General features: G+C 44.8%; 1 protein-coding gene across 3 annotated transcripts; it reads left to right on the top strand.

The window, feature by feature from the left end:
• Positions 1-1,526: 1,526 nt before the first annotated feature.
• On the top strand, positions 1,527-16,851 carry EIF4H (eukaryotic translation initiation factor 4H). Of its 3 annotated transcripts, XM_015646624.2 has the most exons (7): positions 1,528-1,657; positions 7,025-7,206; positions 8,093-8,157; positions 8,266-8,365; positions 9,025-9,090; positions 10,916-11,074; positions 11,196-16,851. In XM_015646624.2, exons 1-7 carry the CDS (start codon positions 1,599-1,601, stop codon positions 11,330-11,332), a joined length of 768 nt encoding a protein of 255 aa, XP_015502110.1. In that variant the 5' UTR covers positions 1,528-1,598; the 3' UTR covers positions 11,333-16,851. The 3 variants fall into 3 exon arrangements, with proteins under 3 accessions (XP_033374909.1, XP_015502110.1, XP_015502111.1); XM_015646625.2 differs by lacking the exon at positions 9,025-9,090; XM_033519018.1 differs by lacking the exons at positions 9,025-9,090; positions 10,916-11,074; positions 11,196-16,851 and adding an exon at positions 8,638-9,018 and having other exon boundaries at positions 1,527-1,657.
• Positions 16,852-16,973: the final 122 nt, after the last annotated feature.

Genomic DNA, 16,973 nt, shown 5'->3' with positions numbered 1-16,973 from the left:
CAGCGCCCTCCGGCCCTCCAGCCCCAGCCCTGTCCCCTCAGACCCCGATCCCCTCATGGCCGCCCTTCACACCCCGCTCCCCCAACCACTCATCCCGCAAAACCGGATTATTTACCCGGTGTGCCACAGGCCAACCGTGACACACTCGCTGGACACATTGGTTGATTATTTCAGAGCTCGGTGGTGTTCCACAAATCCAGCACACGCCACCGGGCTTTTCACACCATTATTTGTACTCAGAAGTTCAGAGTTGGTAATTTTCCAAGGATGGCCCATCTATCGGAATTGATTATTAGTTTACAAGTTGCGTAACCTCAGCTAACTTGGACACACGGTGTGGGGAAGAGTCTTCACAGGGTCTTTAGAATTATAACGAACATAGATCAGCTATAGGATACATGGATCTTGAGTCTTTTGCTCAGTTATCAAAGTTTACACAGACGTACACCAAGACCCGAATTTACTACATCCTTAACGCTCATTAGTTCCAGGATGTCCTTGAGTAAGGGATGCTGGCTGCTGCCTGCCCCACGGGTTAGGTCTCTTTTCTTGCTGAAAGTATGCGAAGATATTAAAAAACATTACTACTTAAGATAATCTTGATAAAGTCCACATTTTGCAACAGCCGCGCTCCCCTCAGCGCCGTTTCCTCCCTGACCCCCAGCGCTGTGCCCCCAGGGCTCCGGGGCTCCCCTCAGCCGGTTCGCATCTCCTGAGGGAAGGTGGATCCAGCCTGGATCCGCGGGAACCGAGGGGCAAAACCTGCGGGGTCAGCCGGGATCGGCAGAGCAGGGACACGAGGTGTGGGCATAGTTGGTTATCGAATGAGAATCTGTCGTGTGGTTTTATTAGAAAACATTAAATTACGGCCTGGCAAAGGGAGACAAACCAGTTGGTACAAATGGTATTTTTTTAAGGACACTGAAATTCTCGAGTACAGCCCGTTGTCTTAATTTGCAATAATATCCGGCACTGTCTCCAGCAGCCCTGTGAACACTGCGTGTTGCTGCTGTCCTGCCAGACACCGGTGCCACCCGCGGGAGTGCAGGGAATGACCCCGGAGCAGGATCCACCCCTGTGATCCCTGTGGATGGCTGTGACACCTGGAGCAGGATTTCCATGATCTCTGTGATCCCTGCCCGCAGCGACAGCGGGATGCTTGGGGAATCAGAGCCGCGGGCTGGGCTCGTATCAGCACCGGAGTGTCCAACGCTCACCGGAGCCGTTAGCGCAGCCCAGCCCGGGCCGATCCCCGAGGGGATCTCCGACAGATCCCGGCCACATCCACGGGCAGATCCCAGGCAGATCCTCCGGCAGATTCGGAACAGATCCTCGGGCAGAGCCGCGGGCAAATCCCGCGCAGATCCCAGAGCAGACATCGATTCGATCCCCGGGCAGATCCCATCCCAGAGCGGACGGGGGCAAGCGGCGCGGCGCAGCTCCCGACAGGCAGCAGCGCGGACAGCCCCGCCGCGGCGGGGAGCTGGAGTCAGGCACCGCGCGGGGCAGCCCCGGCCCGCGCGCCGCCGTATATAAGCGTTGCGGGGTCCTCGGGCGCGGTCCTGTCACGCTCGCACGGGGACGAGGCCGCGGCGGCGATGGCGGATTTCGATCCCTACGACGACCGGGCCTACAGCAGCTTCGGCGGTGGCCGCGGGTAAGCGGGACCGAGGGCAGCACTCGGGGCTCCCCCCGTAGCTGGGACGGGAGCGAGGAGCAGCGGCCCCGGCCGGGCGAGGCGGGGGCGCGGCCGCAGGGCTTGGCCTGCCCCGCTCCGCGGGGATGGCGGGCGGGGGTTGCGGGGTGGGGGCGCTGCCTCTGGGAACTGTTTGGGCTCGTTCTGCCCCCCGGCCGCCCTCCTGCAGGGCGGGGGAGTGCCCTTCCGCTGGCCGCGGCGGACCCGCTTTGTGCGGCGGGGTGGGGGCTGCGGGTCCCGGGGGTCCCGGCCGTCCCCACGCCGCTCCGGCCAGCGCCGCAGGGTTCAGGGCCGGGCGGCTCGGGAGCGCCGGGAAGCGGCGGGAGGAAAAGGGTGTCGCTGTTCCCGCCGTCCCGGAGGCGACTGAAGGGGGGATTTAGGGAGGTGCTGGGCCAGAGCCAAGGAAGGCCGTGAGGAGCTTGTGCGGGGCCGGACCGGGATGGGCGGAGGGACCGTCCCTGCAGGACTGGAGCAGGGCAAGAGGCCGCTGTGCTGGCGGGACGAGACGGCCCCGGGAGCGGGCAGCGTTGTGGTGCCTGCGGCGGGAGGAAATGGGAGGCCTTTGTGGTGTCTCCGCTCGAGTAGCGCTGGGAGCTGCCGTCTTGCGTTATCCGGGGCTCCGGGTGCTGTAAATCCCTGATCCTTAGGAATCGGGCTTGTCTCTGTCTCTTTGCTGAAGAGTGTTTTTAGGGGAGGAGCTTAAGACACAATAACGAGTAATTAGAAGTTTGTCTTAATTCAGGTTAGGAAAGTGCAATCAAACAATCGATTTTTTTGGAGGTTGGTGCTGTTACAAGTTCCTATGTGTACTGAAATAAAACAGTAGGCATAAATTTGTGGACTAAACTTCCTTGTGAGCAAATTTTCACAAATGTATTACTGTATAATCAGATCTTCAAGGATGTATTGCCTGATCAACAGTATTTGTGCCCGTTTTTGCTCTTAGATGAATAACTTGGTTTCGTTTCAGACTCTTTAGGCAGCAGGGAGGAGCTGCTGGACTTAGAACAGCAGTAAGTTCTTGTCTTTGGAAGTACTCTGATACTTTAAGCTTCTCAAGCTCATTTTTGTGCACTGATACCCTTTGTGTCTAATTCAGAAATGTCCCAGAGCAAACAGATGATGTAGCCACTCGCATTTCTGTTATTTTTTAAAATTTTGTAACAAAATAACCTTTCCAGCAGCCTAAAGTGGTGCTTGACTCATTATAAACTCAGGTATTGCTGCACAGTGTATCCTAGTCAATGCAGGCATATTCTGTATAGTATTAAAATGCCAGTTAAAATGTTATTTTATATTCCAATTCCTGTAAGAGAACTTAAATTTACTGTCAGGGAAGATGTGGATCCTTGCTTGGTAAACAAAAGGCATCCTGCAAATTAGTAGATGTCTTTACAGATAAGAAAATGTACTTAATGTAATTTACCTGTGGTTCTAAACATCAGATACTACTAATATTAGAGTCCAATGTTTTCTTCTATCTAATTTATTGTAATCACTATTAAGTTACTAATAGATAATTCACAATTTAACAGGTGTATGTTGTATGATGTCCTGTAATATGAAGTGTAATGACAGCATGACTGCTCTTGAAGGTTCTGATTAAAGAATCCCATGTTAATTTAAAGTGGCTTCTGCTCATTTTTAGGCTCTCTAGGACTTTAGGAATAATGTAAACTCAGCTGAGATCTACTAATTTTTGTGGAAGTTGCATTTTGCATAATATTTGTTATACAGAGTGAGTGAGCACAGGATTTCAGTATGACAAATGGGAAATCAGTGCCCAACAGGTACTAAGTTATCTGCCTCTTTCTCATAATCATCAAAATAATGGTGGAAGAGCATCAGGAAATGACTGGTGTGATGAGATGGGATTTTGCTATACCTGAGATGTTTAGTGATGCACTGACTAAAAGCTGAATCATAATATTAGGGGATGCAGAAGTCACTTTATTCCTGGTGAAGAATGTGATGCTGACATAAATGACAAAAGGCTTGCTATCAGCTTTTTGGAAAGTATTTTGGAGCCCAAAATTTGACAGGAAAACCTGTAAGCCTGTTAAGCCTACTGAGGCCTCATTGAAACTGAAAGTCTTGTAGAGCTTCTCAGAGTAGAAAGAAGGGGAGTGTTTAGCACTCCTAACTCACTGCTAGGCTGTTTATTTAGGTGTGGCTTGAAGTACTGAGCACCTTACTAAAGGTTAAGATTCACCTGCTGAAGTTCAGTGAAAATGGAGAGTTAGTCCTTATGCTTCTGGCAGCTTGGATCCCATGTCTTACCCATCCAGCATTGAAAGCTATCTCCTAATTTTTAGGCTTGGATAAGCATTTTGTTGAAGACATCTGATACTTACTGCACACATGTCCTGAGTTGCTTGAATAGATTGGGTTTGAATTTGGTAGTGTTGTGGTCTTGCAGGGTTGATGCTGTCATCCTGCTAATCCTTATGCTGCCCCAGAAAAACTCTCATGTAAGAACCCAGGTAGGCTATTGTGTCTGTGCTGCACAAAAGGTAAATCTTGAGCTTTGGTCCATAGTGGAAGGCTATTTAACTCAGATACTGGGATTCAAAATATCCTTCATTTTGAACTTGTGGCAGATCTTTCCTGGAGATGTAACTAAACTTTGCAAAAGAGTAGCTTCAAAATGTGAGTTTAGTTGTTTTCTACCCAATATGGCCAAAGGCATTAACTCAGCCCACCAAAGTTCAATTTTGGGGATGTTGCTAGAAGCAAGCTTTCCTCTTCAGCTTTCTGCTTTGGTTTTTTAAGAAGGAAATCAAGTCATGTCTTTCAGATTCTCACAGTAAGATGACATAATTATTACCTAATTGTGTCTAAGCAAAAGTTTAGAGTGGGAGATGCAGATATTCATTCAGATCTCTGGTTTGCCTAGTTCAGATGTGTTTTCAATTATTTTTTTACTTTTGTCCTACATTGTTGCAAATGAGAGAATCTTCCAATCTCATTGTTTGGTTACTGAAGTCAGCCCCTTTCTTCTATTTCACTGTTTCAGTGTTGGAAAAGATGTAGGTAAGGACAGAAACAGTTTCTTTTTGTATTGCTATACCTGAGTTCCATAAGAAACTTGGTTTGAAATATAGTTATTGACCATTCCTGTTCTTCAAATGGAAACTAAAATACCAAAGGTATAGCTATATATTTGATAACCAAAGCCCTTAATATCAAATTGGAGAAGAATATTTAATTTTCTGATTTTCAGATCAATCTGGATTGCACAACAGGGCATGGATTTCCACACATGCAGCCTGTGAAGTTCTGGTGCACTGTGCTAGAAAGGAGGTTTGTCTGTAGCACAGAAAATCCCTTTGGGGATTGAGAGTTGTGGTTTTAGAAGTGGTTCAAATGGAGCTGAGTGGAGATTGTTGATAAAAGTTGTAGCTTCAGCCCTTGTTCTCCTTCTCATTCCCATCTTGGCAAAGTGCTCTTTGCAGCTGTCCAGATCACCTTGTTGGTTTAGCTGAGGACTCAACTCCAGGGTGGATTTGTAGGTGAATCAGCTCCCTGTGAGGTGACTGGCAGCTCGGGGAATGCCCTAAGAATATGTACAAGCTCCTTTCAAACTCAAGTCTGATATTCTGCAGGACATAAACATTAAGATTTTCTTTTTTGGATGCAAATTAAATATATGATCTGTAATAGCTGTTCCTAATGCTACAGATGATAAATAAGGACAAAGGCATGGAACTGATTCTATGTATTAAGGGATTATTTGGAACAGCAACTCAGCTTTCTTGGAGCTCCTTCTTTAAACTCAGTCTTGTAACTAAAGTAATTCACGACTATTACAGCTTTAGTTCTCCAGTATGTTTTTGACTTGTTAATGAGACAAAGGCAGATGAGGAATATTGTCAAAAATGCTAAAATGCAAACCTGGGTGGACACTAAAGATATGTAGATAGTGATTCAAGTAGATTTAGCAGCATGTTGATAATGTTGGTGACAAATGATTCTTGCATGGAGCTGCTAAATAAGGCACAAATTACAAGCTCACCTAAGAAAAGTTAAGGAATCTTATTCAAGCTTAATGCATTATCTGTTTCATTAGTAGTAAAATATTTATTAAATACTGTCAAGTACCTTGCTTTCCCAGTGGATTTTTTGACTGCATGCAGCCAGCCAGAATAAAAGGAAATGATAAAATTATTTGACCTTCTGGATTTTAGGAAGGACTCTGGAGCAATTTAATTGGTCCATGTCACATTGGCAAATCCTGCTTTGGTACAGCTTGTGTTCCACCCTGGTTATAAATGCATGGGGAGCCTCAGGGAAAGGGAACAGACACGAGCAAAGCCCAGTAGAAGGAAGGTGATAAAGGGAAGATGGACATACTAAATAGATATTTCAGGTAAAGGTCAGAGATTGCTTATGTGGGACAAATGGTGTTGGAACCAGTGGCATCCTATAGCCTATAAATCTAGGTGTTTTCATTTCAGGTTGCCTTGTACATACCTTGCTCTCTGTAAAGAAATTCCAAGTTGGCTTTTGAGGATTAGGCTTTGCAGGAAGTTCAGACAGATGTGTTACAATAGTACAGGAAAGAATTCAGCTGGTACAATTTATTTCCTCAGCACCCAGTACCAAGAGTTTAACTGGTACTGAGGGGCAAGACAGGGAAAGACCACCTAGTTTACCTCTGTAATTCACAAGACAAAAGAAGTAAGCATCCAGACGGCATTTGATTTTTTTTCTGCCTCTGAACCCTTTGTTCAACCAAATTTATTTTGTGTTCAGTTCAAAGCATCCAGTCCAAATATCCAACAATTATGGCCACAGCTTTAGACTTAGGGGAAGGTGTTTCTCTTAAGCTAAATGTTGCTGAGATAATTTGGATGATTGTGGAGTGGGTGTTGGTAACATGCTGTTTAGTTAAAAGCATTGGATCCAGCTTAATTTCCGGATAAGCTGACAAACCTGTGCCATACAAGTATTTAGTTATTGCCATAAATTATTCTTAAAATCTATTCTAAGATGGTTTTTTTTAGAGGTAAAGCTTTTGAGCAGGAGACATTAAAGGTAACCTTATGTTGCTTTCCTTAATGAATTGTGAGTTGAGAAGTTCATTCATCACCTCATTAATGAGTTCAGCTCGTAATGTATTCAGTTTCCCACTCAAGAACTGCAGCAGGAAATACTGGAAAGGAGTTGACCAACTTCAGGCAGCAGGTACAGGCAAAAGGACAGAAAAACTGACCAAAGCTGTGGAAAAATGGACTTGCAGCTAAAGCCAGCACCTGAGCAGTGCTGTGGGCTGCTCTGTGGCCGTGCTGGGAGGCAGTTCCAGAGACACTGTGCTTTTCCCAACAGGTCTCGTGGTGGTGGCCTTGGTTCCCGCAGAAATAAAGAGCTGCCAACAGAACCCCCTTTCACAGCATATGTGGGAAATCTGCCCTTCAACACTGTCCAAGGAGACATAGATGCCATTTTCAAGGATCTCAGCATAAGGAGCGTACGACTAGTCAGAGACAAGGAAACAGACAAATTTAAAGGTGAGCCTTCAGAGTTCTTTGGTGGTAGATGAAAAATAAGTAGGCAAAAAAGTCACTTTAAAAGGGAATTTCAGTCTAAAGCACAGTTCTTCTCTGCTTTTATGTTGACATGCAGGTTTTCTTATTCACTAATATGTATCATTTGAATGAGTCACTGTTTCATCTTCATGAGATACAGAGTAACCTGAGTGAGGAGTCAATATTTGTCCTGACATAAAAGAACTTTCTCAGACCTTGTCTGGTGTGAATTCTACCAGAGCTGACCCGCTTAAGCCCCATGACCTTAAGTATTAATTCCTTTACTTCAGAAGACTCCCATTGCTTCAGCTCTGTCTTTTTTTAGTAGACAAGAAGAGAAAGCAAGTAGATAACCCATTCAGGCAGTTGTTTTAGGGGATGCAAATTCAATGCTATGGGGATTGTCTGGTGGAAATGGACTATATTTTTAAGTTACTTCAAGGGGTGGAAAAGAATTACCTTGGAAAACAGACAAAGAGGGCCTTTGAATAAATCTGGTAAATGATGTGATGACACAATCACACTGCTGCCCACATGAGTATTTAAATTTCTTGTTTAAAAACACTAGGAACAAAGTGTCAGTATTCAGCTGAATAACTGTCTGAAGGCATAGATCAGGTCTAATCTATAATGAGAACTCTGTGGAAAAAGGAATTAGACTCATTCACAGAGTGCCCAGAGTTCTATTTCAGGATTTGCCTCATCATTAACAGGTGCAGGTAAATGTGTTCATTGTTGATGATGATTGGTTTCTGAGCCATGTGCATTTTGCATGTACACATCACAACTCATGTTTAGAAGCTGTTAGCAGAAATGCTCTTGCAAAGGCCTTGTAAAGGGCTATTAACTTGACATTTGTTTCTTACAGGATTTTGTTACGTAGAGTTCGATGAGGTGGAGTCACTCAAGGAAGCTCTTACATACGATGGTGCAGTAAGTACACTTGCAATTAATTTGTGAGATCAAAGACAAGCATAAGTCTCAGACTCTTTGGCAGCCCTCATGATACATCCTGACCAGATTCTCCCCTTGATTTAACAGCTTTTGGGCGACCGATCACTCCGAGTGGACATAGCAGAAGGCAGGAAACAGGATAAAGGTGGCTTTGGCTTCAGAAAAGGCGGCGGGCCTGATGACAGAGGTGACTTCCAGTTTTCTAAGTAGTTTCTTAAATATAATGGTTGTGGTTATGGCTTCTGGTGCTGACTAATGCTAAGACAAGGCATGCAAGTGAACATGAAGATTATATTGAAAGGTACAATTTTGTATATATATACATTTCTAACCAGCTGCTGCTGCTGCTCCTGAGGTGTCTGAACTTTAGCTGTGCTTTGTGTCCAAAAGCTGGATGTGTTGTTACTCCTAACCCAGGAAGTGAGACCAATACCCCTAATAATGTTTTGTGTCTTGCAGAGGACAATCATAAGCCCAACAGTCTGATCTGCTACTATTTTATGATGATGTATGACAAGTGAGTAAGCACATGTAGGCAAGTGCTTATTTTGGAGTATGTCTCTTGTTCCAGTGCAAAAACACTCTTGCCTGCAGTTGAAGGTTGGTTTAACTGGACTCACCAGAGGTTTCCATTGAATGTGTATTAAAGAAACTTTTCTGGACACTTTATTCTTGGTTAGCTTAAACTGACTGTTCCTGTTCAATGGAACTTGGTAGTAGCAAAAGAAAAGGATTTTCCAGCAGCATAACTTTGTATATTGAAGGACTGAAACATTGGTTTGGTGTTCCCTTGCTCAGTCTCCCACAGCTTCAGACTTTTGAACAAAATTGTGGCTTTTTTCCTAGGAATGGGAGGAGGTTCCAGAGAATCCAGAGGAGGTGGATGGGATTCCAGAGATGACTTCAATTCTGGTATCAGTATTAACACTTATACAGATAGGAAGCCTAAAAGGCACTGAAATGTTCTCATTTTCATTTGTCACCATTACTGGTTTGATTGAATCTACTCTGTGTGCCAACTTTGGACATCCTGCAGCTGTGGTGGGATTCCTCATGGGGAATCTTCTGTTAACTTGACAGGAAAGTGTCTCAATAGAAAACTCTGAGATGACTGCAAATGACAGAATTCTTGTCCAGCTGTAGCCTATGAGTGCCTGTTTTAAGCATTTCTCAAACATACAACTAATTTCTGAATAGTAGCAGAAACAGACAGATCATGTAGGAAGGCTGATACTCTGTCAGAGCAGAGGCTTTCATCTCAAGGAGATTGATGTCATATGCGTGTCCCTGAAGTAACTGACTTCTCTAAAGTCAGATTAATGTTCCAAAGCACTTGTAAATGCAAAATGTTCCTGACCTTTTAGACCTGCTTTGGTAATGCAGCTTCAGCAAGTGACTGAGCTTGCTGAGTGGAAGGTAGTGATGGAGCCATTGGGTTTGCTCTTAACTTCCAGTCAGTTCCAGCTATTAGAATGCAGGGTGGCATTAACACAATTGCTTTTGTCCTCTGAATTCATGGGTTTGGTCCATTTTCTGATGGGGAGATGTTGGCAAGTGCAACTTTGCAATGTCTGGTCTCTGCGTGAGTGGAATGAACGATGTAGGAGAAGCAAAGTGTGTCCTTGCCCCCAGCCTGGACTGGAGCATGATGCTGGAGAGAGGAGCTTGCTGCAGTGCTGCGCTTAACCTGCCTTTGGAGCTAAGCATTCTGTGTCACAGCTTCCTACCTTCTTTGGCAGCTTCTCCAAATGTGGATGCATTTCAGCCTGTTAAATGCTGGATGAGTGATTTGTGAGCCAAAAGCTTAGCATATCAGTCTTAGCTGCTACAGAAGCTTTTCTTCTCAGGTTGTACAGTCTCGCTCTAGATCAAGTCTTTAAAGATGGCTTGTTTGGCACTGAAGTAAGGGACAGCTCTGCAACTCTGCCAAATACAGAAATGAAAAGTAAAATCTCAGTTGGGAAACAAACAACATTCTCTTCCAGGCAGCTTCTGAAAATGAGTGTATTCCCTTTCTGTATGCTGATAGCCTGAAGTATCCTCCTCCCCCTGAAATGCAGGCAGTGGGGGCTTGGAGAGATACTCAAGGATAGTCACTGGCACAGACTGGAACTCTGGTCAGTGACAGATAGTTCTTGATTTATTTTTTTGGTGATACATAAACTGAAGAAATGCAATCACTTTTAAGTCTGATTTGGCTTTTTCCCCAGTCCTTTAATTAGTTTAGTAAATGCCTAGTTAGTTTATAGTACAGCTAAAAAGGCCTGGGGTTTTACTCTGTTTCATAAGTTTTTCAGTACTCCCCAGCTATTTTCCCATTTTCTCTGCTCCTGCAGATTTCATGCTGAGGCTGTAGCCAGTGTGATGATCTGGCTATGGAAGTACTCTGAGTACTCACAGTGTTTTCTCTCAAGTCAGCTAATGATGTTGGCAAACTGAAGTTGCAGCCAAGGTTCACATTTTAAACTCTCTTGACCCACTCTCCAGCACTCCAATAAGCCTCTAAGTGGATAAAGCACTTTCTGAAGTTGGCATAATGTACTTGGTTTCAAATGGAACCCGAACAACTCCTCCAGGAGGTGCTAGAGCTCTGTGAAACAATCTGTCTGCAAAGGCTCTCAGTGCATCACCTTGGACTGACAGCGGTGACTAGCAAGGTTTTCCAGTCATCCAGATATGTCTAGATTTGAAAACATTGCAAAAGATGCTCTTTAAATTCACTGTCTTCCATCTTCAGGATTCAAAGATGATGACTTCTTGGGAGGTCGGGGTAGAGGAACCCGCCCTGGAGACCGGCGACCACCAGGTGCCTCCATGGGAAGTGGTGGCACCGGTCGCTTCAGAGATGGGCCTCCCCTTCGTGGGTCTTCCATGGACTTTAGAGAGCCAACAGAAGGTAAACTCCTACTCTGTGTGATTTGGTCTTCCTCCACAAAGGAGGCTCCTGGTTTTGTTGTCAGGTTAAAGCTCCCGCCCTTCACAGGCAGATCTCACAAGTGGAATGTTTTTCCTTTCAGAGGAAAGAGCACAGCGACCCCGACTCCAGCTCAAACCTCGAACAGTCGATACTCCCCTCAATCAAGTAGCCAATCCAAACTCTGCGATCTTTGGAGGAGCCAAGCCCCGGGAGGAAGTAGTAAAAGAACACGACTGAGTTTGGGGTTGAGAGGGAATGGGGAGGCGGGAGAAAAAGCAAGACAGTACAGAGTGACTAGCTCTGCTGGAATGTCAACCCTGCAGTTTACCATTCCTGCCATCTGGTATTTGTCCTCTTTGAAACCGAAAACACAGAGCTTGTGAATGCATGTCAGCTGTTAACAAGTGGTTTTTAGTACGTTCTTGGCTTTGCTGTATCTAGTGCCTGCTTTGTGCTGAGTTTCCCTCTTCTGTTTCCTTCCAAGCAGCACAGTTGCCAGTAGATAAGGCAGTGTGGCTGCTTCCACAAGTGTGGAGGTCTCTGGACAAAGGTGCTGCTTCACTTCTTCCTTTCTGGGTTTGTTTTACTTTAGAAGCACAGGTTAGACTTAGTTATTTCCCTGTATTGTTTCCTTTTACTTCCTCAGTGTTCCTCTTCTGACTTGCATGTCTCGTTCTGTATTGCTGTGGCTCTGAAGAGGAAAACTGAAGAGTCCAGATGAGTTGAACAGAAATTTACAGTTCTAACCAAGTAGTGAAATACCATTCATGACAATTGGTGATAGTCACTGTTCACAGCAGAGCCCCTTATTAAACTGAGGGGGCAGCTGCTCTTTCACATGGGTTGCCAGGAAGGATCAGTTTAATGGATGCCTTGCCTGACAAGCCTAGTGAATAGCTGGTGGAATCAGTGTGGATAAAGCCTCTGCCAGCAGCCTTTTCCTGCTGGCTCTTGACTTCCAAGTGGTATGATGCTACTACAACTCTGAGCTCAAGGTTAGTGCTGCAAAGCCATGCCTGTTTGAGCACAACTGCTCACTGGCTCTTTCTGCTTACTTTTTTGGGTTTTACATGTTTGGTAAATTTTTAAATGAAGTTTCTACAAATAAAATTGACTTTTTTATTTTTGTTGAAGGAGTGTATACTTTGCCATGCAGTATTTGATCGTCACTATCCCCTGTATTTCTTTGCCCAATGGGGTACAGTTTTAGGACCTCAGCTTTTAGAATACCTTGAAAATGGGCAGATTAGAAATCTTTCTGCTATAGATTCTCATTTAGAAGTTTGGGTAAAAAGCATCTCTTGTTACTACACCTCTCTTCACTTGAAATGTTTCCTGTCAGTGTTCTGTGGGAGGAGGGAGGGGAGGCTGAAGCAAAAGGAGAAATTGTTAATGTTTAAAACCAAAACCTGGTTCTGCCACACTGAAGTTTGGACATGTCCAGTGTATGGGAAAAGCTTGGGCCCATATTGCCAGTGCTGTGAGCCTTCAGATAAACCAGCCAGCACCCCAGAGTACTTACAAGAGGAGGTTGGAAGCACGGCTGCCCCACTACCAGCACCACTGCTAGTGATGAATTTCTTCCCTAAAGTTTCCATTGTAAGTCAGAGTCCCAGCAATTTACAGAACTACTCTTTCCTTCTTTCTGCCTTTCACTTAATCTGCTTCTGAGATAAGAACCATTTGTCTAACACTAATACTTAATTTAAGACAGACATGCATTTGTGTGGTTGTATTCCAAACCAATAATTGATCTATTTACATCTTCAATGTGGAAAAGATTTTAAGAACAAATTCCCATACAAAAACTCACTTCTAGTCAAGACAGTTGACTTTTAAATGTAAAAACAAAGGAAAAAAAAAAAGAAAAAATTCCAAACACTTAGCACATTCTGCTTCATAACAAAATAAATTTATGGATATGGTATTTTGTGAATGATCTTTTAAATAAAAGAAAACATTAAGTAATATTTAACATTGGTCTTTATTTGAGTCTACTCTACCATGGTTTTCCCCCCTCCAGTTTTCAGATATTGTGTTAATTTGTCCTAGAGCCATTCTGCTACAAAATAAGGGGGGAAGAGGAAAAGATAGAGGGGAGGAATCTGATCTAAAGAGTGCTGGAACAGTGAAGTAAAAATTAATTATGGATGGAAATGAGCCCAGCTTCTTTGTCCTGTGACTTCAGTGTCACTTGAGTGCATTGCTAAAGCTGCCAGGTGGGATTTGGAATTCTTGCAGCTGCTCAGGCTGTGCTCCTCCAGATGGGTGCTGCTGCTGCTGCCCTGTGGCTGGCAGTGGGCAGGATTTGTCCTTCCAGTGTGGGTGCTGAGACAGTAAATGGTTCAACTGCTGCTGTTTTGCCAACTTGCTCCAAACTCTTCCAACAGAGCCCTTTCCCACTAGGCAGAATGGTTAAGGAGGCTGCTGCCCTGTGGCTTTCAAGTGTGTGCTTTAAAGTTGAAAGAGGTAGAGCCATGTTTTTATTGAGGAAATGAGCTCTGACCTCTCTGCTGGTTTTACTGCTTTCCATAGCTTGAAAGGATGGGAAGTGTTCCTGCTTCCAGCTACTCAGTCCACCCTCTTCAGAGCTGCTCTTACCACAGCTTGAGCAGTCCCAGTCCTGCACTGGAGCTGTGTGTGCCAGCACCTGGCTGTCCTGCCTGTCAGCCTCAGGAGTGTGGAAGAGCAGGGCTGGTGGAGACTTGGTCCCCTGCAGCTCTTGCCACGCTTATCCACAGCTGCTCTGTCAAACTGGTGCTGCTGGAAGCAGGGATTTCATCACTGCATGGAGGAAAGGAGCCTTGAGGAGTGAGAGAGGTGGCAAATGGGTCATCTTAGTTCTAGATGTCTTTTTCTGTATCTGCTAATACTGGTTTGGTTAAGAGTTTCCCACTAGTGAATGTAGCCTGATCCCAAAATCATTGTGTTTTGTTTTGTTTTTAGTACTTTTTCATATGGAAGCATTCATGCATTGCCTGGTTTCTTTGGAGCATTCCACACTGTGCTTCCCATGTGGCTCAGGGTCAGACTTCTCCAGTCCTTTTTCTTTCTCTCCTTCAAAAATTTAGTGGATGAACATTTTCCTGTACAGAAGCTTATCAAATGAGCTTTTATCAGCAGTTATCTATATTTAATACATGGATGTGGCATTTAAGTTTTGTAGGAGGAAGCAAGATTATTTTCTTGCCATCCTAGCAGGAAAAGCAGTTGAGGTTTAACCTGTGATGCTTTACTTTACCTGCTGCTTAAAGCTAAGCCTGGCATGGCAAAGCCCAGACTGAGGAGGTAGCAGCAGTGTAGCAAATGGATCAATCACTTTGTGGCTATTCATGTTCTCACTGAATTATTTCTGGTAGCTGTGCAGTGCTTTTTTCCAGCTTAAAACTTAGACAAATAAACAAAACTGAAGGCAGGAAGGCACCAGGCAGGTTTTGGAACTGAAACCGAGTTTGCTTTGCTGCTGTAGGAAGTGCTTTGCCATGATAGACCAGTTTAATTGCAAGTGGTGAAGGTGGGAGTCTGGAAGAGCTGTTGGACAGTGGCATTTAATGAGCTGCAAAACTCTGCTGTCCAAAAAATAATCCCCACTGAACTCCTGAGTCCAGGAATGCCCTTGGGAGAGCTCATCCCAGCCCTCAGGGCAGCACCCAGTGCTGGCACGGGTGTGTTGCTGACTCGCTGGGCTGTGCGATCCTGCAGTGATTTCCGAGGGGGCTCTTTGTGCCTGTGGCCATCAGGGTTGTTCTGCTGGCTGAAGAAAGGTGGAGGAGTGTTCACACACTCAAATAACAGGCTGGTGATGGTAGAGACACATTAAATTCATGCCCTCGAGTGTGGCTTCCTGGCCTTCCTAAAGCAGCAACAACTTGTTCAGCTGCTGAGATGTGCTGCCACTACTCAGAGTCTCCAGTGCTGACTGTGAACTTGTGAAGTTCTACAGGTGTTCCAGGGCTGATGATGGTTGTGGCCAAACTTGCTGTCCCAGGGCAGTTTGGGATGATACTGATATTTTTAAGTTATGAATACTGTTATAGTTTCAGTCCTGACTTTAGTACATAATCTAGTAGGAGCATTTGCTACCTGTAGTACTGGCTGCTGACTTGTCTTCAGGAAAAATGATAAAATTGTAAGAATTTTAGAGCAAACCCTATAATATTGCGACCCTTCCTCTTTGCAGGAAAGATTTAATGCTAAAGCCAGCAAATTTTGGAGTGTACGTGCAGCCTCTTCAAGCAGAGTTCTGCAGCTTGCAGAGCAGCCCTTGTCCTGCTGCCTGCTTTGGACAAATCTGTTTGGACTTTGCTGGAAGCCCCTGTTCCCCTGGGTGTGTTTTGGACACAGGCTCTGTGTGTCAGGTTGGCTCCAAGGCTTAGTCCCAGGTTTTTGTACCAGCCCCATTCCCTCTTGTGTGCACTGAAGCTGTCCCGTAGTTATTTGCACTCACAGCAAGAGCACAGGTGAGGAGCTGTTAACATTGAGCATCTTGAAATCTCTGTTAAGTTTATGTTTTACATTCTGATGGTTTCTGTGTTCCACTGCCAGTGGAGTGGAAAGGCTCTGGAGGAAAGGGACCTCTCACCTATTCCAGCTATTCTCGTGTAGAATCAGAAATCTTTGTACTTCTCAAGGGCTTCCCTGGGATGGATACCCAGGATGCAATTTAGTTGGTGTTGCTTGTCTTAATTTTTTAGAAAGGGGAGTTTCTGTGACTGAAAAAGAATTTGATTTCCAGCTGAGAGTGGAATTTGCTTGTCTGGTAGTTGACTCCCTCCTCTTAAATGCCACTTACCCACTGCAGGAATTAAATATATTAAAAGTGGCAGAGACACATATTTTATTTGGTGCATACATTTTATTTATATAATCTGTAATTTATTCTGTTGTTTGTGATAGCACTTGCTGTAGCAGTATTAAACCAAACTGAATAGAAGCATTTAGGATGGTATAATCATATTTTTGACCCTGCTTGCTGAAAGGCTTTAATCCTTCAGTGCCAGACACTTGACTCTCAAGCCTGATGCACATTAGTAATAGCAATACCTTGATGACATTACATGTTCAGCCCCTCTCTTGTGCATGAGGGCCTGCAGGGAAGCTCTGCAGTTCTCCTGTGTCTGCTCACAGGAACCTGAGCTGGACACAAGACACGAGCCATTAGGTTCTGGTGGCACATGTGGTGTCTCGGTGGGCACGTGGCGTCAGCGTTATTGGGTCTGAAATCGTGTTCCTCATCTTACTGTACCTGTTTGAGTGGCTAAATCTAAAGCATTTTCTGGTTTCCTTTCCCATCGTGGCAGCGATTCTGTTCTGTGCCATCACCTGCTCGACAGCAGGTTGGGTGTGACATCAGCTTCCCTCATTTCTGTCCCCTCTGCAGCAAAGTACATCCAAGGGCTTCGAGGACTTTCAGCGCTGTTACAGGAACAACCCTCTTACCTGTGTGCTCACCAATTCCTGTGTAAAGCTCTAGAGTATCCCAGGGTTGATGTTTTTGGGATGTTATTGCTGGGAATGCTACCACCACCTTTCTGCCCAGTAGGTTTCAGCCAGGTTAGTGTTCCCTGTGGTCAGGATTTGCTTCCTACCACAAGATTGTTTTGTTCATGTCACCGTGCTCCCGAGATCTGCCTCTTTCTTTTAAATAAACCAAAAACTCACAAAGTACCTCTATAAACCCCTGCAAAATCTGTACTGTAACGAATCTGTATAATTTGTATCGCTGTATAAAAATTCAAATAAAAGCATTCAAACCTTCTAGGTTTTTGTCTTCAAATTTAAGAATCATTGTGTCCACAAGGATGAACTCAGCAGGATAAGAAAGGGAAGCTTTGTACCACAGGGATGTTTGGGATTAGTCTTTGCTAGGTTTTGTGAA

Source organism: Parus major, chromosome 19 (genome assembly GCF_001522545.3).
Source record: "Parus major isolate Abel chromosome 19, Parus_major1.1, whole genome shotgun sequence".
NCBI lineage: Eukaryota > Metazoa > Chordata > Aves > Passeriformes > Paridae > Parus > Parus major.
The sequence above is the reverse complement of the archived record's forward strand: the minus strand, read 5'-3'. Positions and strand labels throughout refer to the sequence as shown.